Below are 26,143 nucleotides of genomic sequence, written 5' to 3'. Positions count from 1 at the left end.
TTTTTGTTTCACTTTCTTCCGCTTCACTCTGCCGTTTTCTTCGAATCACTTACATCTTCTTCATCACGTGTTTGCTTCGTAGTTTTTTTAAAGAAATTATCGATAGATAGTTGCTTGGTACGGCTTTTCAGAATGTTTTGAAAGTGAGTTAGGCAAACATCATTGAACTGCGAAACTACACGACAAACCTGCAATTTTTTTGGGTGGTATTTGTTGATGAAGTCGACCACGTCTTGATATTTTCCTAACATATCTTTTATATGTGCCCAACCTAACACATGTTCTACCTCCTCGCTCCCTTCCTGATCATCACTCATGTGCTCAGACATAGCATGGAGTTCCTTGAGCTCATCTGTGGTAAGTTCGTCGTGATGTTCGGCGGCGAGTTCCGTAACGTCATCTGCGTCGACCTCCAGACCCATGGACTTGCCAAGGGAGACAATTTCCTCTACGTCTTCCGCTGCACCCACCACGGGATCAGGTTCGGGGTCAAAACCTTCGAAATCTCGGGAAGAAACTGCATCAGCCACAGCTTCTTCCAGGCAGAATCGAGGGTCCGTCGAGTTAATCCCACCCAAGCCTGATCTATGATCTTCAAGCAGTGCACGATGTTGAAGTGGCTCCTCCAAAATTCACGCAAAGTTAAGTTGGTGCTTTGCGTGACATTAATGCACAGTGAACCCTCGTTTATCGCGGTAGATAGGTTCCAGTCGCGGCCGCGATAGGTGAAAATCCGCGAAGTAGTGACACCATATTTACCTATTTATTCAACATGTATATTCAGACTTTTAAAACCTTCCCTTTTACGTAGTACTGTTAACAAACTACCCTTTAATGTACAGAACACTTAATGCATGTACTACAGTACCCTAAACTAAAACAGGCACAAATATTAAAGGTGATTTTATATCATGCATTTCCTAAACATGCTAAAAAGCACAGTAAAAAATGGCAACCAATGTTTTGTTTACATTTATCTCTGATCATAATGTAGAAACAAACTGGAGGTAGAGCTTTGCTTATAACCAGACATATTTCCCATACTTTTCCCTTAGAACTACATCACATCTTCCTACTTTAGATATATATATATATATATATATATATATATATATATATATATATATATATATATATGTGTGTGTGTGTGTGTATATATATATATATATATATTTATATGTATACACATACATACCTACATATATACATAAATACATGCATACATATATATATATATATATTACTGTATATATATGGGTTATGGAAAAAATCCGCGAAGTGGTGAATCCGCGATGGTCGAACCGCGAAGTAGCGAGGGTTCACTGCACTGCTTAAATAAGTGCTTGGTGTACAGCTTCTTAAAATTAGAGATGACTTGCTGGTCCATTGGCTGGAGGATAGAGGTGGTATTCGGTGGAAGATACAGCACCTTTATGAACTTAAATTCATCGAAGATATCATCTTCAAGTCGGGGGGGGGGGGGGGGTTGCATTGTCAAGGCCTAGCAGTCACTTTAAAGGCAATTTCTGTTCATGAAGATACTTTTTCACAGAACGGCCAAAAACTTGGTTAACCCATTGCACAAAGAACTGCCTAGTGACTCAGGCCTTCGAGTTGGATCGCCAGAAAACATGAAGCTGGTCCTTATCGACGTTGTGTGCCTTAAAGGCTCTAGGGTTCTCGGAATGGTAAACCAGTAAGGGCTTGACTTTAAAGTCCCCGTTAGCGTTGGCACATAGGGCAAGAGTCAACGATCCTTCATTAGCTTATGCCCAGGCAATTTCTTCTCTTCGGCGGTGATGTAGGTTCGACTGGGCATCTTCTTCACCAAAACAGCCCGGTTTCATCTCAATTAAACACTTGCTGCTCTACGTAGCCTTCTTCCAGCACGATCCTTTCGAAGTTCTTGACAAAGTTAGCTGCAGCCTTTGTGTCCGCACTAGCAGCCTCTCCGTGGTGAACAACTGAATGAATCCTGGACCGTTTCTTAAATTTCTCGAACCAGCCACGAGATGCCTTGAAATCATCTGAGGAAGGTTCGGTTGAACTCTCCCCATCATCACCCCCAGAGCTCTCCTCCTTCAAGTCCGTAAAGATGGCGTGCGCCTTCTCGCAGATAACGGTCTCGGTGATGGTGTCGCCAACGATCTCTCTGGCCTTGATCCACACTAGCAGAAGTCGTTCCATCTCTTCTATGATTGGGCTACGGTGTTTTGAAATTATGGTGATCCCCTTAGAAGGTTTCACTGCTTTAATAGCTTCCTTCTGTTTAAGGTTTGTCGAGATCGTCGACATATTACGGCCATACTGTTTAGCAAGTTCACTCACGCGGACGCCACGCTCATGTTTTTCAATAATTTCCTGCTTTACGTCTAAAGAAAGCATTTCCTTTTTCCTTTTCTCACCACTACCACTACCACTTGCAAAACTAAGCCTTTTAGGACCCATACTTTACGTAAATTACCGTTAAAGGATGCTCGTAAAAAATCACGATTAAAACACAGTTAATAGCAGAACGCACAGGGCACAACCGCAAGAAGCCGACGAGAACAGAGGACTGACCCGAGCCGCGCTAATTGAGGGGCCCTCCGAGGTCGAAGTGCTGCCTTCTATCAGCGGAAATAAAAAAACTTCAGGCGCTATGAGCACCGACTACGCATACGAGTATTGTTTACTTCGGGTGTCGAAAAAAACATTCGGGTGTAGAGTAGGAACGTGTTCAAATTGTACTTCGCGTGTCGAAAAATTCGGATACAACCGGTACAACGAAAATCGCTTACTTCGTGTGTTGAAATAAATTTCGGGTGTAGAGTAAAAAATTTGCTCGAATTTTACTTTGGATGTTGGAAAATTTGGATGTAGATATGTTCGTGTGTAGAGGTTCCACTGTATATATATATATATATATATATATATATATATATATATATATATATATATATATATATATATATATATATATACAGTAGGGTCCCGAATTACACGTGTTCTAATTACGCGATTCCTCAATTACGCGATCAATAGTTTTTGAAAATTAAATTTCCTGTATCTGCGAGGAGCATTCTAAATCCGCGAGTCAAGCATCGCGAAGCGTAGGAAATCTATTGTTTTCTTAATTGTATTGGGGGGGGGTATGTATAATATTCCATATTTGTACTAATTAATTTTTATACTTACGTTGTGATTATGGTGAAAAATCCTTATTCATTAAACTTTAAATTAAAAACCATCAAAATCAACAGTGCCATTTGAAATATTGAAAAGTTTCCAAAAAAAAAATCAACAGAACAGCATCGTCATGGGAACACCTCTGTTGCTTTCCTGTGCAAGACTACCGCTATCATCCAGTAGTAGTGCGTTGTGCTCCGTTTCATCTAAATTGTTTGAAATTCTTTTATATAGTACTTTTGAAACCAAAAATTAAATTAAATAAAGACTATTTTATATCATGCTACTGCCAAACATGTCACTACAACCAAACCCATTACTTTGTTTAGTACGTTCCATCGCCGATCATGCCGAACTCGCTAACCAATTTTAACATCTGTCTATAGGTTAACTTTTGCGGCAAAAGATATCTTACCAGGTACTATGTAATAATAATGTTATAATTAATGTTGTTTTATTTATCCTTAGAAAATCAAAATAAATGAAATATGAGCAATTTTGTTTCGTGTTTTTTTTTTTTTTTTCCTAAAAAAACGCCTCCTTAAAAGGAAAACGTTTTTTTTTTACGTTTCATCGTCGATCATAAACGCATTTACTCCTGAAAGTGATATTGAAGAGCTTTTACTAAAGATGTCATTATAAATAAAGATTATAAATAGGTGGTAAAATATCTATAATTAAAGTGTAGCAGCATCAAGAAATGTTGGGGTTCGCCCTTTACTTAAGAATGTACTGTACATTGGATTAGACAGAACGTAGAAAAAATCAATTAGGGAAAAATCGGTATTCGATATCCTCTTCATCAGCATCGTCAATCGGGCTTTTTATTTTTTTTTATTCTCAGTCGCTAACTAGTTATCGCACTGTCAAGATCTGCACACATTCCGATAATTCACATTTGAAGGTTGTCTGGGAGAGGATGGATAGAGAAAATACCGAACTATATAAAATGTTTTTTTAACCTGTTAAGCGTCACCCACGTGATAAACCGTTCATCACGATCTACTCGGTAACGCCTTCAACTGTATATTCCGTTCATGACTTTAATTGCATTTTACAAGCCGTCAGTCTCGTGATGTTACGTTTACTCGTATAGTAAGTATAGGATCACCACTTGGCAACACTCTCAGCATATGGGGACTGTGAATAGAAACTTATATGATGTCTGGCAACTATTTTTCTAAAGGTAGCTTGATGTTGGAAAACTGGTTTCCTATTAGTGCGCTCGGGCGTTCATGCATAAGTGGTTATTTGTTGTTCCTTTTGTAATGAACGGTCTAATGAGGAAGGTTATTTCTTTAGATGAAATAAATTATATTCTTGTTGAGGAATTTGATAATGATAACCTGTTTGATAATGAGAGCACTAGTTCTGAATCCTCCAGTGATGAGTATATTGAAGAAACAAAGTTTTCTTTCGATGCCGAAAGCGAAAATGACTTCTCATTACCGAATGACTGGACAACGAAATTTCACAAAACTATAAAGGGAAAGGAAACGCCGAGAGAGAGAGAGAGAGAGAGAGAGAGAGAGAGAGAGAGAGAGAGAGAGAGAGAGAGAGAGAGAGAGAGAGAGAGAGAGAATAAAGTGGATAAATAATGTACAAATGTATGACGAACATATTTGAAAACTATACAGGAAACGATATGAAGAGAGAGAGAGAGAGAGAGAGAGAGAGAGAGAGAGAGAGAGAGAGAGAGAGAGAGAGAGAGAAGGGGGGGGGGAGACTTATCCCTTTCCTTTTGTTGCTTATCCAGGCGTAAGATTTACGATTGAAGATAAAAAGAACCCATTAGAATATTCAGTATTATGTAGCCATTTGAAATGAAATAATAGTAGTATTGTTTTTTTTACTCAACTATTTAATTAATATCCCTACTTTTAACTATAATTACTAATTATAAGCATAAAGAAATGATATTAACTTTGAAAAATTATCATTAGTGAAATGACCGCTCAGGGCAAAAAAAGCGTGACGGTACGTTAGCGGCAACCTGGTCCATCATGGATATACAGTACTATACTGTAATTTTTAACTATTGCTAGATACTGTATCAAACCTTGAAAACCCTTTTTTGTTTTTAGTATCTATAGGAAATAATTCTACATCATTCGGAAAATACTGAAAACAGTAAGCTATGCATAGTACAGTAGTAAATACTACAGTCATAGAAAATTATCAAAACTTCAACAACTTTTTATTGTCTTATTTATCCATAAAAGAAATTTTGTACAGTATTTTATAAAAAAATCTATAAGAAGGATTTCTTACAGTATCGTTAAGATAAAAGCTACAGTATATATATATATATATATATATATATATATATATATATATATATATATATATATATATATATATATATACACATACATACATACATACATACACACACACACACACACACACACACACACACACACACACAGTGTATATACAGTATATATATAGCTAGAAAGCTAGAAATGGAGTGAAAAAAAAATGAAGGGTAGGTTGCTGTTTGCCGCCATGATGTGTTTCGAAATATACGAATTTCCAATTACACGAGGCCTTTCATCGACCAAATTCTCGCATAATTCTGGACCCTACTGTATATATATATATATATATATATATATATATATATATATATATATATATATATAGATATATATACTGTATATACACATATACATACAGTATACATATATGTATGTATGTAAATTATATATATATATATATATATATATATATATATATATATATACCTGTATATATATACTGTATGTACACATATACATATACATATACGTATGTATGTATTAATACATATATATATATATATATATATATATATATATATATATATATATATATATATATATATACTGTATATGTATATACATATATATACATATATATATATATATATACACATATAGATATATATAATATATATATATATATATATATATATATATATATATATATATATATATATATATGTATATATATATATATATATATATATATATATATATATACTGTATATGGCGGATAAGTATTATGTAATACATTAGTCAAATCACTTGCTTGGATACATTTCCGAGTGACCTTACCGTGTATATATCATTCAATCAGAACACAGGGAAAGCTTTAATGTTCAAATAACTCAAGGTACCAGTATCGTAGTATCGGCGATTCAAGCTAATTTTTTGATTGGCCGACACATATTAGATACTCTTGGTGGAGGTCAATACTGATACTACCGATACTGACCAAAAATGTGGATACTACCGATACCGTTACTATTGGCACATCTTGAAGATGATGTAAAAAAATCATAATATACTGTACTTACATGATACTTTATGCTTGGAATGTTTAAAAAATATCAGCAATTTTAGTAAACTAAGCCAAGGTGGGAATTATTTCTATTGATTTAAAATAGTATTGAAATTGAAGTCATATCTACCTCACTTCACGTAGTGGAAGTATTAGGTTTGTATTTGAAATTCGTATTTTGTCTATCCGTCAAATCTTTAGGCAAACTATTTTTTTATGTGATCTGTGAAACCTTTTTTTCCCTGTTTTTATTCTTTTTATTGCATTTTTTCAAAAAGAAATCTTTATAGAATTTGATGTGTTACAGCATTGTCTATGTTGTTGCTGAAATCCCTTTAACCTAGGTTTTTATTGTGCATTGATATATACCTATCTCTTTTCAGGCTTGTGCATTTTGTTCAAAGAAGGGTGCAACAATTGGTTGTAGTGAGAGGAAATGCCGAAGAAGTTATCATTATGCTTGTGGGCTGAAACATAATGTGCAGTATAGATTTTCAGGAGACTTCAGGTTTGTTTCTTTTGTACCTAATGGCTTTTGTTTTCACATAGTCGGCAGTTGAAATTATAGAATATATGCCACTGGATTGAATAATTTGCAGCAATGAGAAGTGTTATAATAACCTTTCAGACTTATTTTCATAAATTTTATAAAAATAATCAAGTCAAACATTTGTTCCTTATTGCAACCTGTCTTGTGATCATTAAATAACCCAAATATCTCATTCTGTGTAAAGGACGATGGTAGTTGACTGGTAGATGCTTATAGAAGAGTGTGGGCATATGTTCCCCATATCTCTGGATCTTTAAAGCCAGTTGAAACACAATTCATCATCCTATTACTTTTCACTCAACCTGTCAAATTTGTTTCCATATTTCATTAAGGAATTGCCTTGATTTGTAAATTTACTAAATGATTTTCTAGTTAAATGTTAGCCATACAGAATTCAGAGTGCAGACTGGAAAAGTTTCTATTGGAATGATGCGACTGTTGAGTGATGCTTTAGTCAGCCACTTTGAAGTAGTTTGAAAGAACTTCCTTTCCAGGTGCTAATATTTCTAGAGATCATGCAGGCATCAGCCGAATTAAACGCAATTGTTCCAGCAAGGCTGCACACAGCCATAGAGATCCTCTGGATTCTTGAGGGTCAGGACCACAATCAGGGTCAATACTATGATGTGCATTATTCAGTATCTTGAAAAACAAAAATAGCAATGCCCAGACTAAGGGGAGCAGCATACCTTCATATGATATGAATTTATTACTAAAGTGTTGTAGTTCTTGGACTACTATTACTTCTCAAGAGTCCTGCTTCAAAAGAGGAAGGGGCAGGATTACCAAATAATACTTAAGAAGTCACCATTGATAGTTGAGACAGTACCTTCCCTTTGATACTCTATTTAGCAGGTGTTTTTCTCTGAATGAAGCTAACCTCGCTTTCCAGTGCATCTATGACCTGCAAGAAACTTCCTAAGTATCCCTTCTACAAAAGAATGTCTGCTTTATGTTTTGTGCTATCCACTGACCAATGGCTTTTCACTAGAACTTTACATTGTGTTTGAAAGACTATCTCATAAGATTGAAATATGCCTTCTCTTTAACCTGGAAGATGGGGTCATAATCATGGTGTCACTTGGTCAACAGAGAGAAGTCCAACTTGGAGCAAACCATAAGGCCCATGAATCTGTTGATGCAAATTATCACGGTAGAACCTACATTGATGCAGAAGTTTCTTTGGAAACTAGAGCCTTCTGCTAAAGTGTGATATATCTAAAAGGACTTAATCACTTTAGTAAATTGGTTCCTTAACAGACAGCTCAGGATTCTTTCTACAACTTCAGTTTTTATTTATGACGACTTCCGAAAAGATTTACATTAGCGGTAGCATCTACAGAGCCTCATGGCTGAAGTCCACAAGTTACTCCTCTAAAAATATGTTTTCATGAATGGACAAATACAAAGGCTGGGCGTGTAAGGGTTTGCCCACTAGATTTCCTGGTGGTTGGAGCCTTACCTACATATTAAAAGTAGCACCATTTATAAACATTGTTAAGATGAAGTCATTACAGTAAGCTCTGACTGTGTGAGCCCAATTACTCCTCACTGGGGCAAGATGGTTAGGGAGGAGACAGTAGCACATCCAAGGAATTAAGGTAGCACAAGATCAGAGAATGTCACCTGACATTTGAACTGTTATTATCAGAAGCCATGAAAGTAGATATCATGTCAAGGTTTGTTTTATGGATACTAGACATTTTAACCATAGAGGATAAACATCTTCCCTGTAAGTGGTCATTTCATCCAGATGTGCAAAATTCTCTACATTTGTTCTCACACTAACACCCTTGCGTAATTTGTGGATATTCTTTCATTCAAGCTGGAAGGTAGCCAATAGACTTTAAATGAGAGGTGGTAACCCTACCTAACTAGTTATTGTGTGTAGGTACAGGGTGGGTGTGGCTACCCAGCCACCTATATCTACTCACAGTTCTGTGAACCACGTCATTTTTTTCTTTTGGCTGGTAGAGAACGGACATCTTCGCTCCCTCCTCAAAACTTAGCCATTTTGACAACTTGCTTTACACTCATCCTTTTTTCTTTCAGTTGTGACTGCGCTTCTTTGACGCTCCCATGCGGACCTGTCCTGGTTGTAAGGGTTGCTGGCACCTTCATGTCGTCGTTCGAGACCGACCTGCACTCTGTGTGCCTGAGTAAGGAGCCTCGTTGTGAGCAGGGCTCGCCCTGTGACGAGTGTAGGGGTGCCTGCCTCCGCGTGGGAGAGATTTTGGGGTTGCAGGATGAAGGTCAAGCGTGATCTTCCCCCCTCCCCTCCAGGGTCTTCTGTTGGAGCAAAAAGACCAGGAGCCTCTTCACGCACCTTTGGATCTCTTTCTGAAGCTCCTCCTCGCTTGTTTTCCTCCGGGAGGTGATCGAGTAGGAGTGCAGACCGACTAACTCCTTGGCAACTTGGGGATAGTGGGCGGTTGTTGCTTCCCCTAATGAAGCACCATCACCTCCAACCGCCGGGGAGCCATACTGCCTTGCAGATGTTTTGCAAGGGTGGCCATCCCTGGGGGTTTCTGCACCCCCTACGCCAGAGGCTTCTATATCCTTCGCTCTGGACGTTTGCGAGGTTTATCTTTCACCCTCTCTTGGCCCTTCCACGCTTGGACGAGGTGATCGGTCCTGCTCACCCCTCCAACAGCTTCCTGCTGATGACGAATCCCCTCGCCATCCTGGAACATCGTTGTCACCTAACCTGCAGTCCTTTTTTTCTCCCCACAAGAATGTTTCAGCTCACATGCTAACATCCTGCCTACTGCAGATGTAGATGACCTCCATAAGGCCAGCGTTCCATTTGCTCGTCGATCGCAGTGACAAGAGTCCATCTTCTTGTCCTCCTGGAAGATCTTCAGGACTTTGTTTGCGACGATGCGAAGGTCATCTAAAGGATCACAGGTCATCATGATCTTGGCGCTCTTCCTTGCGAAAGCTTTATAACTCTAGAGCTTATGCTCACGTGACCGTGGGTTATCACGGTCTCGGTGCTCTTTTTCTAAAAGGCGTTCTCACTCGAGCTAAAAGCTCACGATCATGGGCTAAACGCTCATGAACAAGAGCTATACGCTTCTAGTTTGAGGTCTGGACGATTGTGTTCATGATCTTAGCGCTCACGATCACGAGGGCGGTGCTCACATTCACGAAGTGACTCTCACGATCACGAGGGCGACATCCACGATCGAGAGCAAGACACTCATGATCACAAACTAGGTGCTCACAATCACGAGAAGGACCTTCAAGTTGGCGAACAGGACGTTCATGATCTAGGCATTCTTCTACAGTACATGAGGAAAACATAGGTGCTTGCGTTCAACATCTACACGGCGTTGTACAACTCAAATTTCTTCACGGCGAATTATGACCGGATAAGGACTTCCCAATGAACAACTATCTTGAGAAATGTCCTGTTAAGCTACCCCCTGCACCCTTCGCAGCCGGGGGCACTCTAGCTAAGTGATTGCACATGCGACACTCGCCAACGTGTCCACCACTGTGCAAAGCTCTCCAACGCTACCAGTTGGCCTGATTCCGAGGCCTCCATCTTTGCCTCTAGCTAGCGTTAGTGGTCCTCTAGCGCTACAGGAGCCCATAGGGCCTCCCCTCCCTGATCGTCACCAGCCGCTCATGAGACGGGTGCTTCTGCTTGTGAACCACTCCTGTTGATGTGTGAATCTCATGATTTAGCGGGAATCGGTCAATCCCGCGCGTATTCAAACGCAATTATTCCGTGTTGCAAGCGGGTGTGTTTAAGCGTCAGACAACCTTCACAGCTCATCATCTCTTAGGCGTAATCCACAGGAGATTTGATACGTTTTCTATTGGTAATGTGGTGGCTGCACAACAAGTAGTTTAGAATACCTTGGGGCTCCTTGTTGGACAAGTACAGTAGGGTCCCGAATTATGCTAGAATTTGGTCGATCAATGACCTCGTATAAATGGAAAATCGCATATTTCGAAACACACAACTAACAGAAATAATTCCATTGGGGCCATGGCAACCAGCAACTTGCCTATTCAAACGTGTTTACTACCCATTTCCAATACTTTCTATGTACTATACTATATTTTATTATAAAATCAAATTGTTCTTGTAAACAAATCAAACATTTAATATACTTTAAAGTTCTACTAACTTGAAAAAAGGTTAAACTTACAACCAGGATGGGTGTAAACACCTATATTTCCCGTTATAACACGACCCAAAATACAGGTAAATTTTAATGTTTGTCATATCTATTGTATAAGACAACTGGTGAATAGCAAAACCATCACTCTATAGACTAGCTTTTGTTGTATCATTTAAAATCCAGAATTATCAAAATAAAGGCGATTTTATATCATGCGTTTCCTAAACATGCCAAAAAGCACGATAAAAAATGACAACCAATGTTTTGTTTACGTTTTTCTCTGATCATAACGAAGAAACAGACGCATTTACACATCTGCGTATAGGTTAGTTTTTGCATTAACAGCAATCTTACCAAGTATTGATTATACAGTATGTTGCTTTTGTAATTACCAATGTTCTACTTAATTTTTCTTAGAACTTCCAAGTAAATGAAATGAATGCCATTTATATAATGTTTTTATTTATGACGCCACCTGAAACGGATACCTTCCATTCGTTTACTGTACGCTCTATCTTCGATCATAATAAACAAATGAAGGCATTAAACACGCATGATCAAAGTGATAAACAATGATATTAAAAGCTTTTAGTAAATATGTCATTACAAATATTTACCGTATCTATATAATTTCCTACATGCGTAGCAAAGCAGGAAAACTTTTTTTTTCTTTTTTTTTTTTTTTTGCGTGTAATCAACAGTAACAAAGTGCCGCTAATGACAGAATGATAATATACAATAATTCTAAACTGTTACAAAAGATAATTGTCCTTCCCATATCCAAAATACTTTTCCTAACTTCAGTTATAAGTCAACTTGTACCCACCTCAATTATGGAACCGTCAGAAAAACAAAGTAAAAGAAGAAGAAAGTACTACGCCGAGTTTTAAAGTCGTCGAACAATTAAGTTATCGCTATAACGTTCGACGTGACAGAGATGTTGCGAGTTTGGAGAAGTAAGGAAAATTTAATCATGATTGCTTTTAATTATAATTAATACTTTGTGAATCCCCAAAGATTTCATTTGTTACAGAGAGTGAGTGAGTGAGTGAGTGAGTGTGTGAGTGTGTGTGTGTGTGTGTGTGTGTGTTTTTTTTTTTAAAAGTACTTAACAAAAAATATGATAGATTAAAACACATTGGTGCTTATGTAATATTAACTAACTGTATAAATGGTTTGAATAAGTTAAGAAATGGTATAAACAATACTTTGTTGCTGTATTCTTACGCGCATATTGAGAGCGGCAGCTAGACATCAGCTGATCTGATCACAGTCAGAAATAAAACAAAAAGAAGTCAGCAATACTCGATTTTTAAAACACACCCGAAATTAAAAAACAAATGCACCTGTTTTCTTAAACCACAATTAACTATTTAAAGAGTAGCAGTTTTCTAGAATAAAATTATGTTTCCTAAAAAATTGTGGTTTGCTGACAAAATCGGATACCGTATTTTAAGCTATGATTGAAATGGATATAAACACGCTATATTTTTTTTCGTTTCGTATTTAATTGACACTTTAAAGAAAACCGATTTTGGTTTCTTCATCTATTTGTAAGTATTTTATAACACAAGAGAGAGAGAGAGAGAGAGAGAGAGAGAGAGAGAGAGAGAGAGAGAGAGAGAGAGAGAGATATTTTTATAATTATCCTTTGTACTCTACAAAACCAATCTTTACAAATCAAATGTATACTGTTTAAAATATGACAAAATATTGCCGACTCGTTACCGAAGTTTAGGCTATTCACTGCCGATAAACGATCCCAGTCTACTAGTGAAGACCTTGAGAGCCCGAAGTGAAAATAAAGCTTTTATATATACTGTACAAAAAAAAATATTGCTCTAATATACCATCATTAACACTACCTTTAAAATTATCGAAAGATTGGAGAAAGATGAAGATTGCCGAGAACGTAACCACAATTCTGTTTACATTTTGTCAGCTGGACTCACACAGTTAACAGTTGATTTCATTGTTGATGTGGAATTTTATGCTTAAATAGGCTATTTATAATGAAATTATGGTAATAAGATGTAATGTTAATATTGTTTTGTAACATTTATTATAAATCGCCATATTTAGGGCTACCAGTATATTTAAAAAGATAATAGATTTGATACATTTTGTAGTGCTTGACTAGCAGACTTCAGATACAGAAAATTTATTTTAAAAAAATAGCGATCGCATAAAAGGGGAATCGAATAATTCGAACACGCATAATTCGGGACCCTACTGTAGTAGATGGTTGAAGGCATTGGTGACCAGGGTTAAGTCTGGTTTGAATGAAAGTATGTCTGGTTTTTTCCTTTTTTCATCTTTCCCTCTCTTGGGGTACAAAGCCATGGGTCCCTTTGCAAGCTGGCTTCAACCTATGCAGGTAATAACCAGTTCCCTTGTTTAACCTAGTATAGCAATACAACTAATTGTGTTGCTCAGGCTGCTATCATTTTCTCTTTGTATTGATAAGCGAGGTGGCAATGTTTCCGTTAATTACAGCCTAATACTGTACTAGGCAAACCTTTGTAAATACCACCCACCTTGGGGTGAGTCATCCAAATAAATAACGTAAGGTTTGTTGGGGTAGGAATAAATGACAAATTCAGAGATAATTTGTATTTTTCCCTAATTAGTAATAACCTGGAGTTATTTATATAAATTGTCCTGCCCTCACCTGTCCCCCTATAAGTCCTGCCTGCAATCATAAAGTGACGTGGTTCACTGAATCGTGAGTAGACGTAGGTGGCTGGGTAACCCATAACCACCCCTAACCAACCCACAAAAAGTGGTTAGTTTGGGGTGCCACCTCGCATTTAAAATCTAATGGCTACCTTCCAGCTTCGCCGAAAGAATATCCACACAAATAACTCTAGGATTATATTAGTTAGGGAAAAATACAAATTATCTCCGAGTTTGTCATATTTCTCTGTTCTGATCACAGCAGTTGCAAAGGGGATCTTAACTTGAAATTATGATGGTTAAGGTGGTGGTACTGCCTTTGCCCCTTTAATATGAGGCAGCAGATCCGCCCTCAAGTTAAATGCAAGATTTGTAACCATCGGATATACTTGCTCACGTACTCTATAATAACCTGCATTTCTGTGTTTATTTATTTTAATGCTGTTTACAGAATAATTTTAAACATAAAACATACCCGCTGGTTATATAAGAATGGCTAGCGTCCCTGACGCCTCGACAGAACTATTCAAAACTCGTGGGTAACGCAGGTATGTCAGGTGTACACTAGCACCCTGGTGGACTACAGGTAGAACTACTCCCACTTATTCAGATTTTCCCTGCCAGTCGTACTGGTCAGAACGTTGAAAATTCACTCGCTATTTACATTCAATTGGACGGTTTATTTGGTGATGTATGTCTTTTTGTTTTTGGCTTTCGCTTTGGTAATTTCCTTTTCAAATATTCTTGAAATCTTTATTATTTTGAGCGATCCGCGAAGTGGCAGGATGGAAGCAGGCGCGGGGCGCAAGCGGAGCCTGAGCTGTAACAGGACGAGCCTCAGGAGTTAATTAATGATGGCACTGAACGTCGCCAGCAGCGCTAGGCAGGCGCCAAGTACCAGCGTGACGACCCACGCCAGTCGAGCCATGAATGGTCAGAGCGCCAGCGTGTGAGCGCAATGCGCCAGGACTCCACGGAGCGGCAGCGCGAACGTCGCGTGAGCGCGGTGCGCCAGGAGGCGGCAGAGCGGCGCCAGCCAGACTCATCCCAATTTAAAAGCAATCGTGACAACAAACGCAAGTTGAGTGACTGTCAGTTGGAAGTGGATATGGAAAAATGCAAGCGCGCCCATGTCGACATTGTTGTGCCTGCACAGGAAGTTCAACGTTTGGGTCAAAGCACAGCTCCAAGCTCTGAATTAGAAGATCAGGATGAGGTTCTCTCTCACGAGGAACAGTTGGAGGATATCTCAGAAGGAGAGGAGGAGAAACCACCTCAACATTCAGTGGACTTCAAAAAGTTAATGCTAGTCTTCTTGGAATTATTTCCAGACAATTTTGCACCAGTTACTCCTCGATCTCCCTCTTCTGAGTTTATCTTGGGCAAGACAGCGAAGACTTCTTTTTATACAAAAATGGTGCTTTCCCGCTCTTCTAAAAGAGCATTGAAATTAATGGGAGCAAGGATGGATTCAAGAAAAGCTCTGGACAAGACATGCTTCGCTTTTCCACCAGCCAAGTTAGCCTCTAAATCGAAAGTTTGGTATGAGACGGGAGAGGTCTTGGGTTTGGGAGCTCCGGCGTCTGCACAGGGAGACTTTTCAAACCTGGTGGATTCTTCCCGTCGCATGGCCATGAGAAAGACTAAAGTGTGTTGGTCAATGTCGGAGTTTGACCACCTCTTAAAAGGATTGTTCAGAGCCTTTGAGGTATTTTAATTTACTTGACTGGTCACTGGGGAGCCTTAAGCAGAAGAGTGGCCGAGATGAAGGACACGGACACAAGTAGTCTTATCCAACTTATGTCATATATGGACAGAGCAGTCAGGGATGGTTCTAATGAGCTGGCTGCTTTGTTTACTGCAGGAGTTATATAGAAAAGAGCTACTTTATGTTCTTTCCTCTCTGCGGGCGTCACTCCATGTCAGAGATCGGATTTGCTTTTTGCGCCCATGTGTTCGGCTCTATTTCCCCAGGATTTAGTTAAGGAGGTGGCTGCAAATTTGACTCAGAAGGCTACTCAGGATTTGGTTACTGAAACAGCCAGTAAAGTTTTGCCTACGTCCTTCTCTTCTCGTAGAACTAATGAGGGGACGTCATATTCTCATTCTGCTCAGCCCTTTCGGGGTAAACCTACAGGGAGAAGTACTTTCAAACCAGAGGCAAGGAAGCAAAGGAAAAGAGGAGCCAAGCCCAGTCGGGGCAGGGTCTGACTGCTCTCCCCTTCAAACAGTGGGAGCCAGGCTAAACAACTTCTGGCAGGCCTGGGAGAAAAAGGGAGCGGATCCTTGGTCGGTACATCTTCTAAAGGAAGGATACAAAATTCTGTTTGTATTAAAGCCTTCTTTAGTCGCAGATCCGGTGTATCTTAAGCCCAAGTACAAGAGAGGACCGAAGAGGCAAGCCATGCACCTGCAAGTGTCGCTTCTGCTCGAAAAGAGAGCGATAGAAAGGGTGTGGGATTTGAAGTCTCTTCAGGGTTTTACAACCGCTTGTTCCTAGTTCCCAAGAGTTCAGGGGAATGGAGACCGGTTCTGGATGTGAGCGCCCTCAACCACTACGTCCAGAACTCGAAATTCACTATGGAGACTCAGAAGACTGTGCTGACAGCAGTGAGGAAAGGCGACTGGATGGTATCATTGGACCTCCAGGACACTTATTTTCATGTTCCGATACATCCAAGCTGCAGACGTTATCTGAGGTTCGTATACAGGGAAGACGTCTTCCAGTTTCGAGCCTTATGTTTTGGCCTCTGCACAGCTCCTCTGATGTTTACAAAACTAATGATGAATGTGGCGAGCATGCTCACTCAAGGGGCATCAGAGCCTCCCTGTACTTGGACGATTGGTTGATAAGAGCTCCCTCGGTCGAGCGCTGTTTGAAGGACCTTCAGTTGACCCTGGATTTGACAGAAGAATTGGGACTTCTAGTGAGTTCAAAGAAGTCACAGCTGACTCCATCCCAGAAGATTCTTTATTTGGGGATGGAGATTCGGAGTCAGGATTTTCAGGCTTTTCCGTCGCCTGCAAGAGTTCAGTCAGCCCTTCTAAGGCTGGAGGCCTTTATGGAAAAAAATTCACTACGGTAAGGGAATGGATGAGTCTTCTGGGAACCCTCTTGTCTCTAGAGAAGTTTGTATCTCTGGGAAGATTGCACCTACGTCCCCTTCAATTCCACCTCAATGCTCATTGGAAAAGGGGAGACAGTCTCGACAAGGAGAGTATTCCCGTTACGAGTACGATCAGGTCACATCTTCAATGGTGGAACAATGCTCACAAACTCAACGAGGGCCTCTCGTTGGAGCAGAGGAACCCAGACCTCGTGTTGTTTTCAGACGCCTCAAATTCGGGGTGGGGAGCAACATTGGGAAGAAGAGAGATCTCAGGGCGTTGGACAAAGGAACAGAAGGCTCTTCATATCAATCAGAAGGAGCTCTTAGCGGTGCACTTAGCCCTCAAAGGATTCGAGGAACTGGTCCTGGACAAGGTGGTGCAGGTCAATGCGGACAGCACCACGGCCCTAGCGTACATAGCGAAGCAGGGGGACCCACTCGAAGTCTCTGTATGAGTTAGCGAGATCTCTGCTCCTTTGGGCAAAGGAAAGGAGGATTCTTTTATTGACTCGATTCATTCAAGGAGCCAAGAATGTGAGTGTGGACAGGCTCAGCAGGAGGGATCAAGTTCTGTCCACAGAATGGATGCTGCACCTGGATGTTTGCAAGCAGCTGTGGCAATTATGGGGTTGCCCTCTCATAGCTCTTTTTGCAACCTCCAAAACAAAGAGACTGGGAATGTACTGCTCTCCAGTACCGGATCCCGAGGCAACTCACATAGACGCGTTCCTGCTGGATTCGACGCGCATGGATGTTTACGCGTTTCCACCCTTCAAGATCCTATACAAAGTAGTGCAAAAGTTTGTATCTCACAAGGGCCCAGGATGACTCTAATTGCTCCTTTTTGGCCATCCAGGGTCTGGTTCCCGGAGGTACTGGAGTGGATAGTGGACGTGCCGAGAAGCCTCCTGTTAAGAGCAGATCTTCTCAGACAGCCCCATTTGGCAAGAAATCACCAAAACCTCCGACCTCTACGTCTGACTGCCTTCAGACTATCGAAAGACTCGCAAGATCTAGAGGCTTTTCGAAGGAGGCAGCCAAGGTTATTGCAAGAGCAAGGAGAACTTCTACCATTAGAGTGTATCAGTCTAAATGGGAGGTATTCAGAGAATGGTGTAGGGCTAACTCGGTTTCTTCGTCCAATACCTCTATAGCACAGATCGCCGACTTCCGTTTAGATCTGAGGAATAAGCGTAACTTCTCGGTCCCGACGATTAAAGGATACAGAAGTATGCTGGCAACTTTTTTCAGACATAGAAATCTGGATCTCTCCAACAATAAAGATTTGCAAGACCTAATTAGGTCTTTTGAAACATCTAAGAGATGTCATCAGGTATCACCTGCTTGTAACTTGGATGTGGTACTGAGATTCCTTATGAGTGACAGGTTCGAGCCTCTGCACTCGGCTACTTTTAAAGATATGACTTTGAAGACCCTTTTCTTGGTGAGCTTGGCAATGGCTAAAAGAGTCGGTGAGCTCCATGCTTTCAGCAAGAAAATTGGATTCAGAAACGGAAAAGCGATATGTTCTTTGTAGCAGGGTTTTCTGGCCAAGAATGAACTTCCTTCTCGGCCATGGCCCAAGTCTTTTGAAATTACAAATCTTTATGACGTAGTGGGCGATGCGATAGAAAAAGTGCTCTGTCCTGTTAGAGCTTCAAGGACATATTCAGAGAGAACAAAGAGCTTGAGAGGCAGCTCGGAGGTACTCTGGTGTGCAGTCAAGAAGCCCTCGCAGCCTATGTCGAAAAATGCTCTTTCCTTTTTTATAAGGCTTTTAATTAGAGAAGCTCATTCACAGTGTAATGAGGCAGATCTTAGACTGCTCAAGGTGAAGGCTCACGAAGTAAGAGCAATGGCTACTTCAGTGGCTTTTAAACAGAATCGTTCTCTGCAAAGCATAATGGATGCGACTTTTTGGAGAAGTAAGTCTGTATTTGCATCCCATTACTTAAAACGTGTTCAGACTCTTTATGAGGCTGCTACACTTTGGGTCCATTCGTTGCTGCGAATGCGGTAGTAGGTGAAGGATCTACTACTACGTTCCCCTAATCCCTAGTACCCTTTTTCTTTCTCTTGGAACTTTGTTGTTTTTATGGTTGTATGTGTAGACTGGTTGACAGTCTTCCGCAATCTATTGATTTGGCCAGGTGGTCATGTTGTTCCTTGAGAGTGCCCAGAACAAGGGTATTAGTTGAGGTCCTGTCATGTTATAGGTTATGGCACCGTTTGACAGCTCCTAGAGATCTTCAGCCCCCTGGGTGGACCGCTGGATCTTTTAAGGATATTAGACAGAATGAAGCAGAGAACCATTGCAGTCTGTTTCCTTATCAGGTACGAACCGCTTATATTTAGTTATGTGTAACTATTAAGTGAATTTTCAATCAAATTGCTGTGTGGACCCGCCACCAAGGGTGTCAATCAGCCATTCTTATATAACCAGTGGGTAAGTTTTATGTTTAAAAATGATATTTTCATAATAAAATAAATTTTTGAACATACATACCCGCTGGTTATATAAGTTATAATCCCACCCTCCTCCCCTCCCCTCTAGAGACCAAAGGGGCAAGGAAAATCTGAATAAGTGGGAGTACTTCTATCTGTTGTCCACCAGGGTGATAGTGTACACCTGACATACCTGCGTTAGCCGCGAGTTTTGAATAGTTCTGCCGAGGCATCAGGGATGCTAGCCATTCTTATATAACCAGCGGGTAAGTAGGTTCAAAAATTTATTTTATTATGAAAATATAATTTTTTTTTCAAAAGCTTGCTGTATATTCTACTGTATTTCACTTAAGAACCTAAATATTTTTCCATTCATTGTAAAGTGATGATAAAATAGTTTTTCAGAAATTTGTTTTACATCATATTCTCTAAATAATGGTAAAGCACTTTTATTTTATGTGTAAAAAAACCTAATATTCATTGAAGTGACTGAGTTAATCTGTAATGATTCCTGATAAATAGTTGTCGAAAGATATAAAACTACTCCTTGGTAATTATAGACTTTACGTTATACAAAGATGAGTAAGGAAAATATCCATTTGTTTCCTTTAACACAAGGAGTATTCTATAATGTATAATTATAAGATATACAATAAACATAAAATGGATGAGAGAGAGAGAGAGAGAGAGAGAGAGAGAGAGAGAGAGAGAGAGAGAGAGAGAGAGAGAGAGAGCTGTGTGTATGTTCATTTGACATAAGGATTTGTCTGCCCTGTCATTCTACCTTGCATGTGACAGAGAGAGAGAGAGAGAGAGAGAGAGAGAGAGAGAGAGAGAGAGAGAGAGAAATATAAATTTAGTTCATTGGTCATAAGGTTTTGTCTGCTCTGTCATTCTACCTTGTATGTGACTGTCACTCTGAACCAGATAATCCCTGTATTGGGTATTTCAGTGGCTTGGCAATAGAGACTGCATATAAGAATATTACATAGTGCATAGAATGTCAAGAAATGGAAATAATGGCAGTAGGCAAACTTTTAATCATGAAAACAATGAACAATACTACTGTAATATGGAATATATTAGACATGAAGATGATATTCTTTTGTAGAAATGATAATTGAGAACAAAGGAATAAAATAAAAAAAGTCAGAGCTTATGTGTCAATAACTTGCATTACTGGTAAAACTTTATGGTGATGTGGCGGGGACTCATGGGAATCAGAGACAGAGAACCGGTGATGTTTGAAGAGCTTCATTGTACTTTCTGTGTGATTTGATCATTTATGCTAACATACTGTAGAAACACACAAAAATAGACCTTAAATAATTGCGGATAAGGACTAGAATCCCAAGTCTTTCAGTTGGAGGTGTGGTGAGATGTGAGGATCCGTACGTCTCTAAGCCGTGGATGTCGGGAGGTTGAGTAATGTCTTAGGCAGGGAATGTTGCCATTGGCTAGAGAGAGTGGTTTGATTCTCTATGGTAACATAAATAAAAACCAAAATAACTTGCACAATCAGAAATAAAGGCTAGAATCCCAGGCTTTGTTGGTTGGCTGAAGAAAGGAGGAGGGTCTAATATCAGAGAGAGGAGATTTTTTAGTGAAATTTCCTGATTGTGAGCTGTGTAATATATGGCCATGTGCCATACTCTTTGTAGGATATACAAGTTACATGAGTAATTTTAACCTCAGCATGGTTTATATTTGTAAATGACGTATGCGGACATAATCGTCTGTATCAACAGCCATTTTTTGACATCGTAGCGAAGGGGTTAAGAGTATTTGACAAACTTGTCACTACTAATAGATCTCCCCTGGAACTTTTGAAGTTGAGAGAAATTTCTTTGCCAGCCTCATTGTTGCTGATCATAAGAATCTGGAGATGTGAGACTTCCATGCTTCAATTTCATCCATCAAAGCCGAGAGGTGGAAACTCTTCAACAAAGGAATTTAATCTCAACTTTTACCTGGCAAAATGGAATTTCATCTGCAGCTGGTACAGTGTAAGGTTTATTGATTCAGTCAGTGATCCCAGTCCACTTGTGGTAGATATGTTTATTTGTACGTGAATACAAACTTCTGAGTCATTTTTATGGGTTTCTCCTAGTCTCATTTTCTACAAGCAGACAATCAAAGAAAATTGATTGCGTCATATTTCATTGCTAAGCAACCACTGCGCATGCGGCCTAGGAAGGATGCTCTCAACGATTTGTTATTTCCTTACACCACTCCTGATTGCGAAGTTTAGAGGACGTAGCTCAACTTCCTCTCTACGATTGAGGCTTTCGCATTCAACTCGCTTACCCTTTTAGTGTTTAATGCTCGTGACTTGTGTGTTTTCTTTATTCACAGCCATTTGCATTACTGTTCATTATCTGTTTAGTTACAAATGAGTGCTTTATGTTTTGTAAGACTTAGTATTTGTGTTCTTACCCAGACCGGGATGGCTACTCTTGTGTCATTCTCATGAGCCAGGCATGTCTTTTGTCCCTCTTACCTAGACAGGAGATGTTCAATGAAATCGCCATGTATGAATGGGAGAGATTATTCTCATCGCAGTAACTAACCAAGATTTCTCTCCTACTTCATCTCCTCCCAACGGTAATGAGAAATGAAGGCTCCTTTCTGCAACTAAAGCCTTCCAATATTATTTTGAGTATCGAGTCCTCTGAGACTTTAATCACAAAAGACGACGCCCATAGTAATCGTGATGGTGTTCATCTTACACACTGGGACCTTGAGCCCGCACTTGTAGAAAACATTCACATCAGTAGACATGAGCCAGGTCACAGCTTAGTAAACATAATTACTGAGGGTAAACATGTGAATGATTATTCAGAGAAAGGTTTTCTGCTCTTGGAAACATATCTAATTTGAATGTCGAAAGGCTACTCATGTTCCTGTTTGTGGAACTCCTGAGTTGAGATAGCTTTTCTTATAGTTCTGAAGCAGTCTTGTTGGAATAACTAAGCTTGCCTCGTATTTATAGCGGTCCTAAGCTCAGATCTCCTCTACAGAGTCTTAAAAAATCTTTAACACTGCTTTGCCTGCATTCACACCCCAAACCTTATCAAGACCACGTGTTTCTTTTGTTCTGCAATATTCTTCCAAGCCCATGAGAGCTGGGAAATCGAGTAGGATAAAGGCAGACTCTACTGTTTTTGTGGTTGAGCCAGGCTTATTGTTCAGCCCAATTAAACTGTACGCGCCGCTGTTTTGACTCGAGATGATGTCTCCCCATGCACCGCCATGTTTGAAACTTCTTCACACCTGGGACAAGCCAACAAAACAAATCAAGTAGTCATGCCCATCTGCAATGATGACACATCATGTGTCATCATTTTAACGCATGAAAATATGCCTCCACAACACAAGTGCTAACACTTATGTTGCTACCAGAGCCTCACAAGCTAGTTTACTATCAGTGCACTCCAGAGGGCATAGTAGGTTGACATCCTATTATTTTAAAATTCCCAGGAGTTTTACGAACACCCGGCTTCGACTTATGAGGACAAAGCCCATTAATGTTCATGACCAGCCACACACTAGCTCTGGGCCTACTGTTCATAATGCTTCATAGCAGATCACACGTTCTATGGAGCGACACTGCTTCAGACCTTGCTTTGGAAGTGTAAAGGACAGATAACGGATGAAGAGCTTCTCTCTCCTTCCCACGAGTCACACCTCCCTTTGACACAGATGAGGTGACTTTTGTTAAACGTCGTTGTCAAGGCCCACGCTGTAGGCACCCTATATGGCTGCTTACAGAGAATTCTCTCTCTCCTCATAAATCAAGCTCTGAGACAAGACTTCAACTCTTCCACCTCGCACTCTGTTTCTTGAGGTTTAGGTGAATGCTATTATGAAAGGAGTGAGGTGGACTCCTCCCATTCTTTCTCCGCCTCCTATTTCTCTCATAGTAGGAATGGCACAAGGAAAAGGAAGGATGTTCGAGGAAGAGTCAAGAACCAATTGACTATTGAAACAAAACAACCAATTATCCCAAGAAATGTAACAACGGACAATGTCATTACAGTGTTCCTTCATCTATTGCTGATAATTGGTTCCATGCCACCCCGCTGTAGGTGAAAATCCACTAAGTATGACTGGCCCTTCTAAGAATTTCCGTATACGTGTGTCTGGGTACCAGATTGTTTGAAGTATGTATATCTATATGTTTTATAAATTCATTTTACTCAAATCTAGTATTTAATTATAAATCCTTAATCTCTCTCTCTCTCTCTCTCTCTCTCTCTCTCTCTCTCTCTCTCTCTCTCTCTCTCTCTCTCTCTCTCTCAAAACATTGGTTGATGATTTTGGCAAATGGTTGCCTATCAGTTTTACATTGATAGCAAACTGGAAAATAGAATGAAAAGCTACTCCATTATAGTGGACAAAATAAACATTTCATGAGTTGACCATAATTTGTTTATTCCTATGCGAATACAAACTTCTAGGTCATTTCTGTGGATATTCTTAGTCTCGTTTTCTCTATGACCAGACAATCAAAGAAATAGGGTTTGATTGTATCATTCTTATAGTTGCTAAGCAACCACTGCGCATGCGGCATAGGAAGCATGCACATGATGCTAACCACTACACTCTTGGTTGGGAAGATAGAGGGGTTACTGTACTTCACTTCCTCGGCGATCAGACATCAGCATTTGCCCTCGATATCCTTATAGTGCTTACTGCTTATGCCTGTTGTGTCTTTAATATTTACTATCACTTGTGTTTTTATCATTATTTGTCCATTATGGCTAACAAGCCAAATATTGTGTGTGCACACCCTGTCCATTATGGACTTTCTGCATACATTTGCCCTGATGAACATCTCTGCGCTACCTTCATGAGCTGGGTTGAAGTTGATAAACACCCTGTTTGTCTCTTGCTGGTGTAAGTGGAATTACCATATCAGTACTGTAGGGAGGGGCCGTCCTTCCAATCAGGTCCTTTGTGTCAGGAACCCTCTGAAGCTCTAATCATGGATGACGATGGCCATGAGAACTTGATTAATGTTTTATCATCCAGTGTTGATAATGTACAGTATGAACTTGAACCAGTACTTGTAACGGATCCTTGGGCTACGTACGGTGCACTCCCAAAGCCAGATCCAATATCAGTACCCTCAGTCCCTAATTACCCTGTTATGCTTAGATCTCCCTCACCTCCTACGAGTGTTTTGAGTGGGGAGCCCTACATGTCTGATTACACAGAAAATATCTTTCCTCTCGTGGAAGTATCTCCAGTCTGAGCATTGAAAGTCTCTCCGTGCTTCTGATTGCGAAACCTTAGAGTTGAGGCTGCCATTTTGCTTCATATTGAAGCAGCCTTATTGAAAAAAAAACTCTTATTACCAGTCTCAAGCTTGTTCAAACGAGCAAGGCATGCCTGGTACGCCAGGGGTCCTCAGCATTGATCTCTTCTAAGGAGTTAGTTCCCATGAGGCAATACAAGACATGTCTTCCCTTAGATTATGAGGGTGGTCGGACCGCTTCGGCTGTGTCCACACTCCGAAACTTAGCAATGTCAAGCTGTTCTAAACAATTATCTCCTTCTAAGCCTACTAGTGCAAAGAAGTTGAGTGTGACTAAACCCTCTTTAATTTCCCAAATTTTGTGTTTTAAAATTCAGCCAGGCTGAACATTCAGCTTGACAAGTCTGTACGTGGCACTGTGCCTAAGTGTGATGGCATCACTCTACGCCCCGCCATCCCTGTGCATAAAGCAACTCCTCCGCTGGATGGTCAGGCCAACAAGTATAAACGAGTTGTCACTCCTAAACATCATGTTGTCACTAAATACGCCGCCATCTTAACTTGTAAGAGTATTTCTTCCTCAAAATAATGCTAATGCACAACTACACTTGTAATTAGGTGTACTTGCTTTTGTGTTAATTTATAGACATTTGAAAAGGATTGTGTATGTATAGGCAGATAGAAAATGTGGCAGAGATACATAGATTACAAATATAGAATGATCGACAGCTGCTTGATTCACCACCAATAATTATTTTAGACACTCGTTATTATTTTTCCCTATTGAGTGGATAAATTGTTTTTCTGGTTTATCATTTCAAATTGACTAAACTCTGGAATACCACAGTGTAGATACTATGGTGTCAAGGGCTCCAACAGGAAAAAGTAGCCTAGTGAGGAAAGGAAATTGAAATAAGGAAATAAAAAAAATGAAGATTAGTAATGAAGAATTAAAATAAGATATTTTAAGAACATTAAAATAGATATACAGTATTCTGTGCTTGTTTGCATAGACAAAATTGTCAAGAGAGAAGAAATCAAATGATTACATCAAGTTAAATTAGTAACAAACTGAAGGATATGAAGTGTTAAGATGCATTCATATCTATTTGAAGAAAATTTATATTATTTGAAGAAAAAATTCTGAGTAAATTTTAAAAGTATCTCTAAAACCTAAGGTTTGACTGCGGGTCGCATCTTGTTAGATCGGTCAGATTAAAAGCCTTGTTATTCCTACACCTGGATTAAAGTTCTCTTACTATTGCCTCCCTATGTCACCTGTATAGGATTACAGTAGTACTCTTATTAATCTTTTGACTTTGTGAAAAGAGAGAAGAGCGGTCTCCTAAAGTATAACAATGGTAAAGCAACAATTGTTTTAATACTAGTCAAAATATTGTGAAATGCAATCATTTCATCATTATATTATAAAAAACTCTCTGATTCAGAGGCAAAGTATGGTCATATAATAATA

General features: G+C 39.6%; 1 protein-coding gene across 3 annotated transcripts in view; it reads left to right on the top strand.

The window, feature by feature from the left end:
* The window catches only part of LOC137631147 (pineapple eye protein-like), a 350,280-nt gene that overhangs the window by 186,554 nt on the left and 137,583 nt on the right, over nucleotides 1-26,143 (top strand). For all 3 annotated transcript variants that reach the window (XM_068362845.1, XM_068362846.1, XM_068362844.1), the window contains one exon: nucleotides 6,876-7,000. In XM_068362845.1, coding sequence (XP_068218946.1) covers nucleotides 6,876-7,000 — 125 coding nt within the window. The remainder of the gene's footprint in view (nucleotides 1-6,875; nucleotides 7,001-26,143) is intronic.

Source organism: Palaemon carinicauda, chromosome 39, assembly GCF_036898095.1.
Source record: "Palaemon carinicauda isolate YSFRI2023 chromosome 39, ASM3689809v2, whole genome shotgun sequence".
Lineage (NCBI taxonomy): Eukaryota > Metazoa > Arthropoda > Malacostraca > Decapoda > Palaemonidae > Palaemon > Palaemon carinicauda.
The sequence above is the reverse complement of the archived record's forward strand: the minus strand, read 5'-3'. Positions and strand labels throughout refer to the sequence as shown.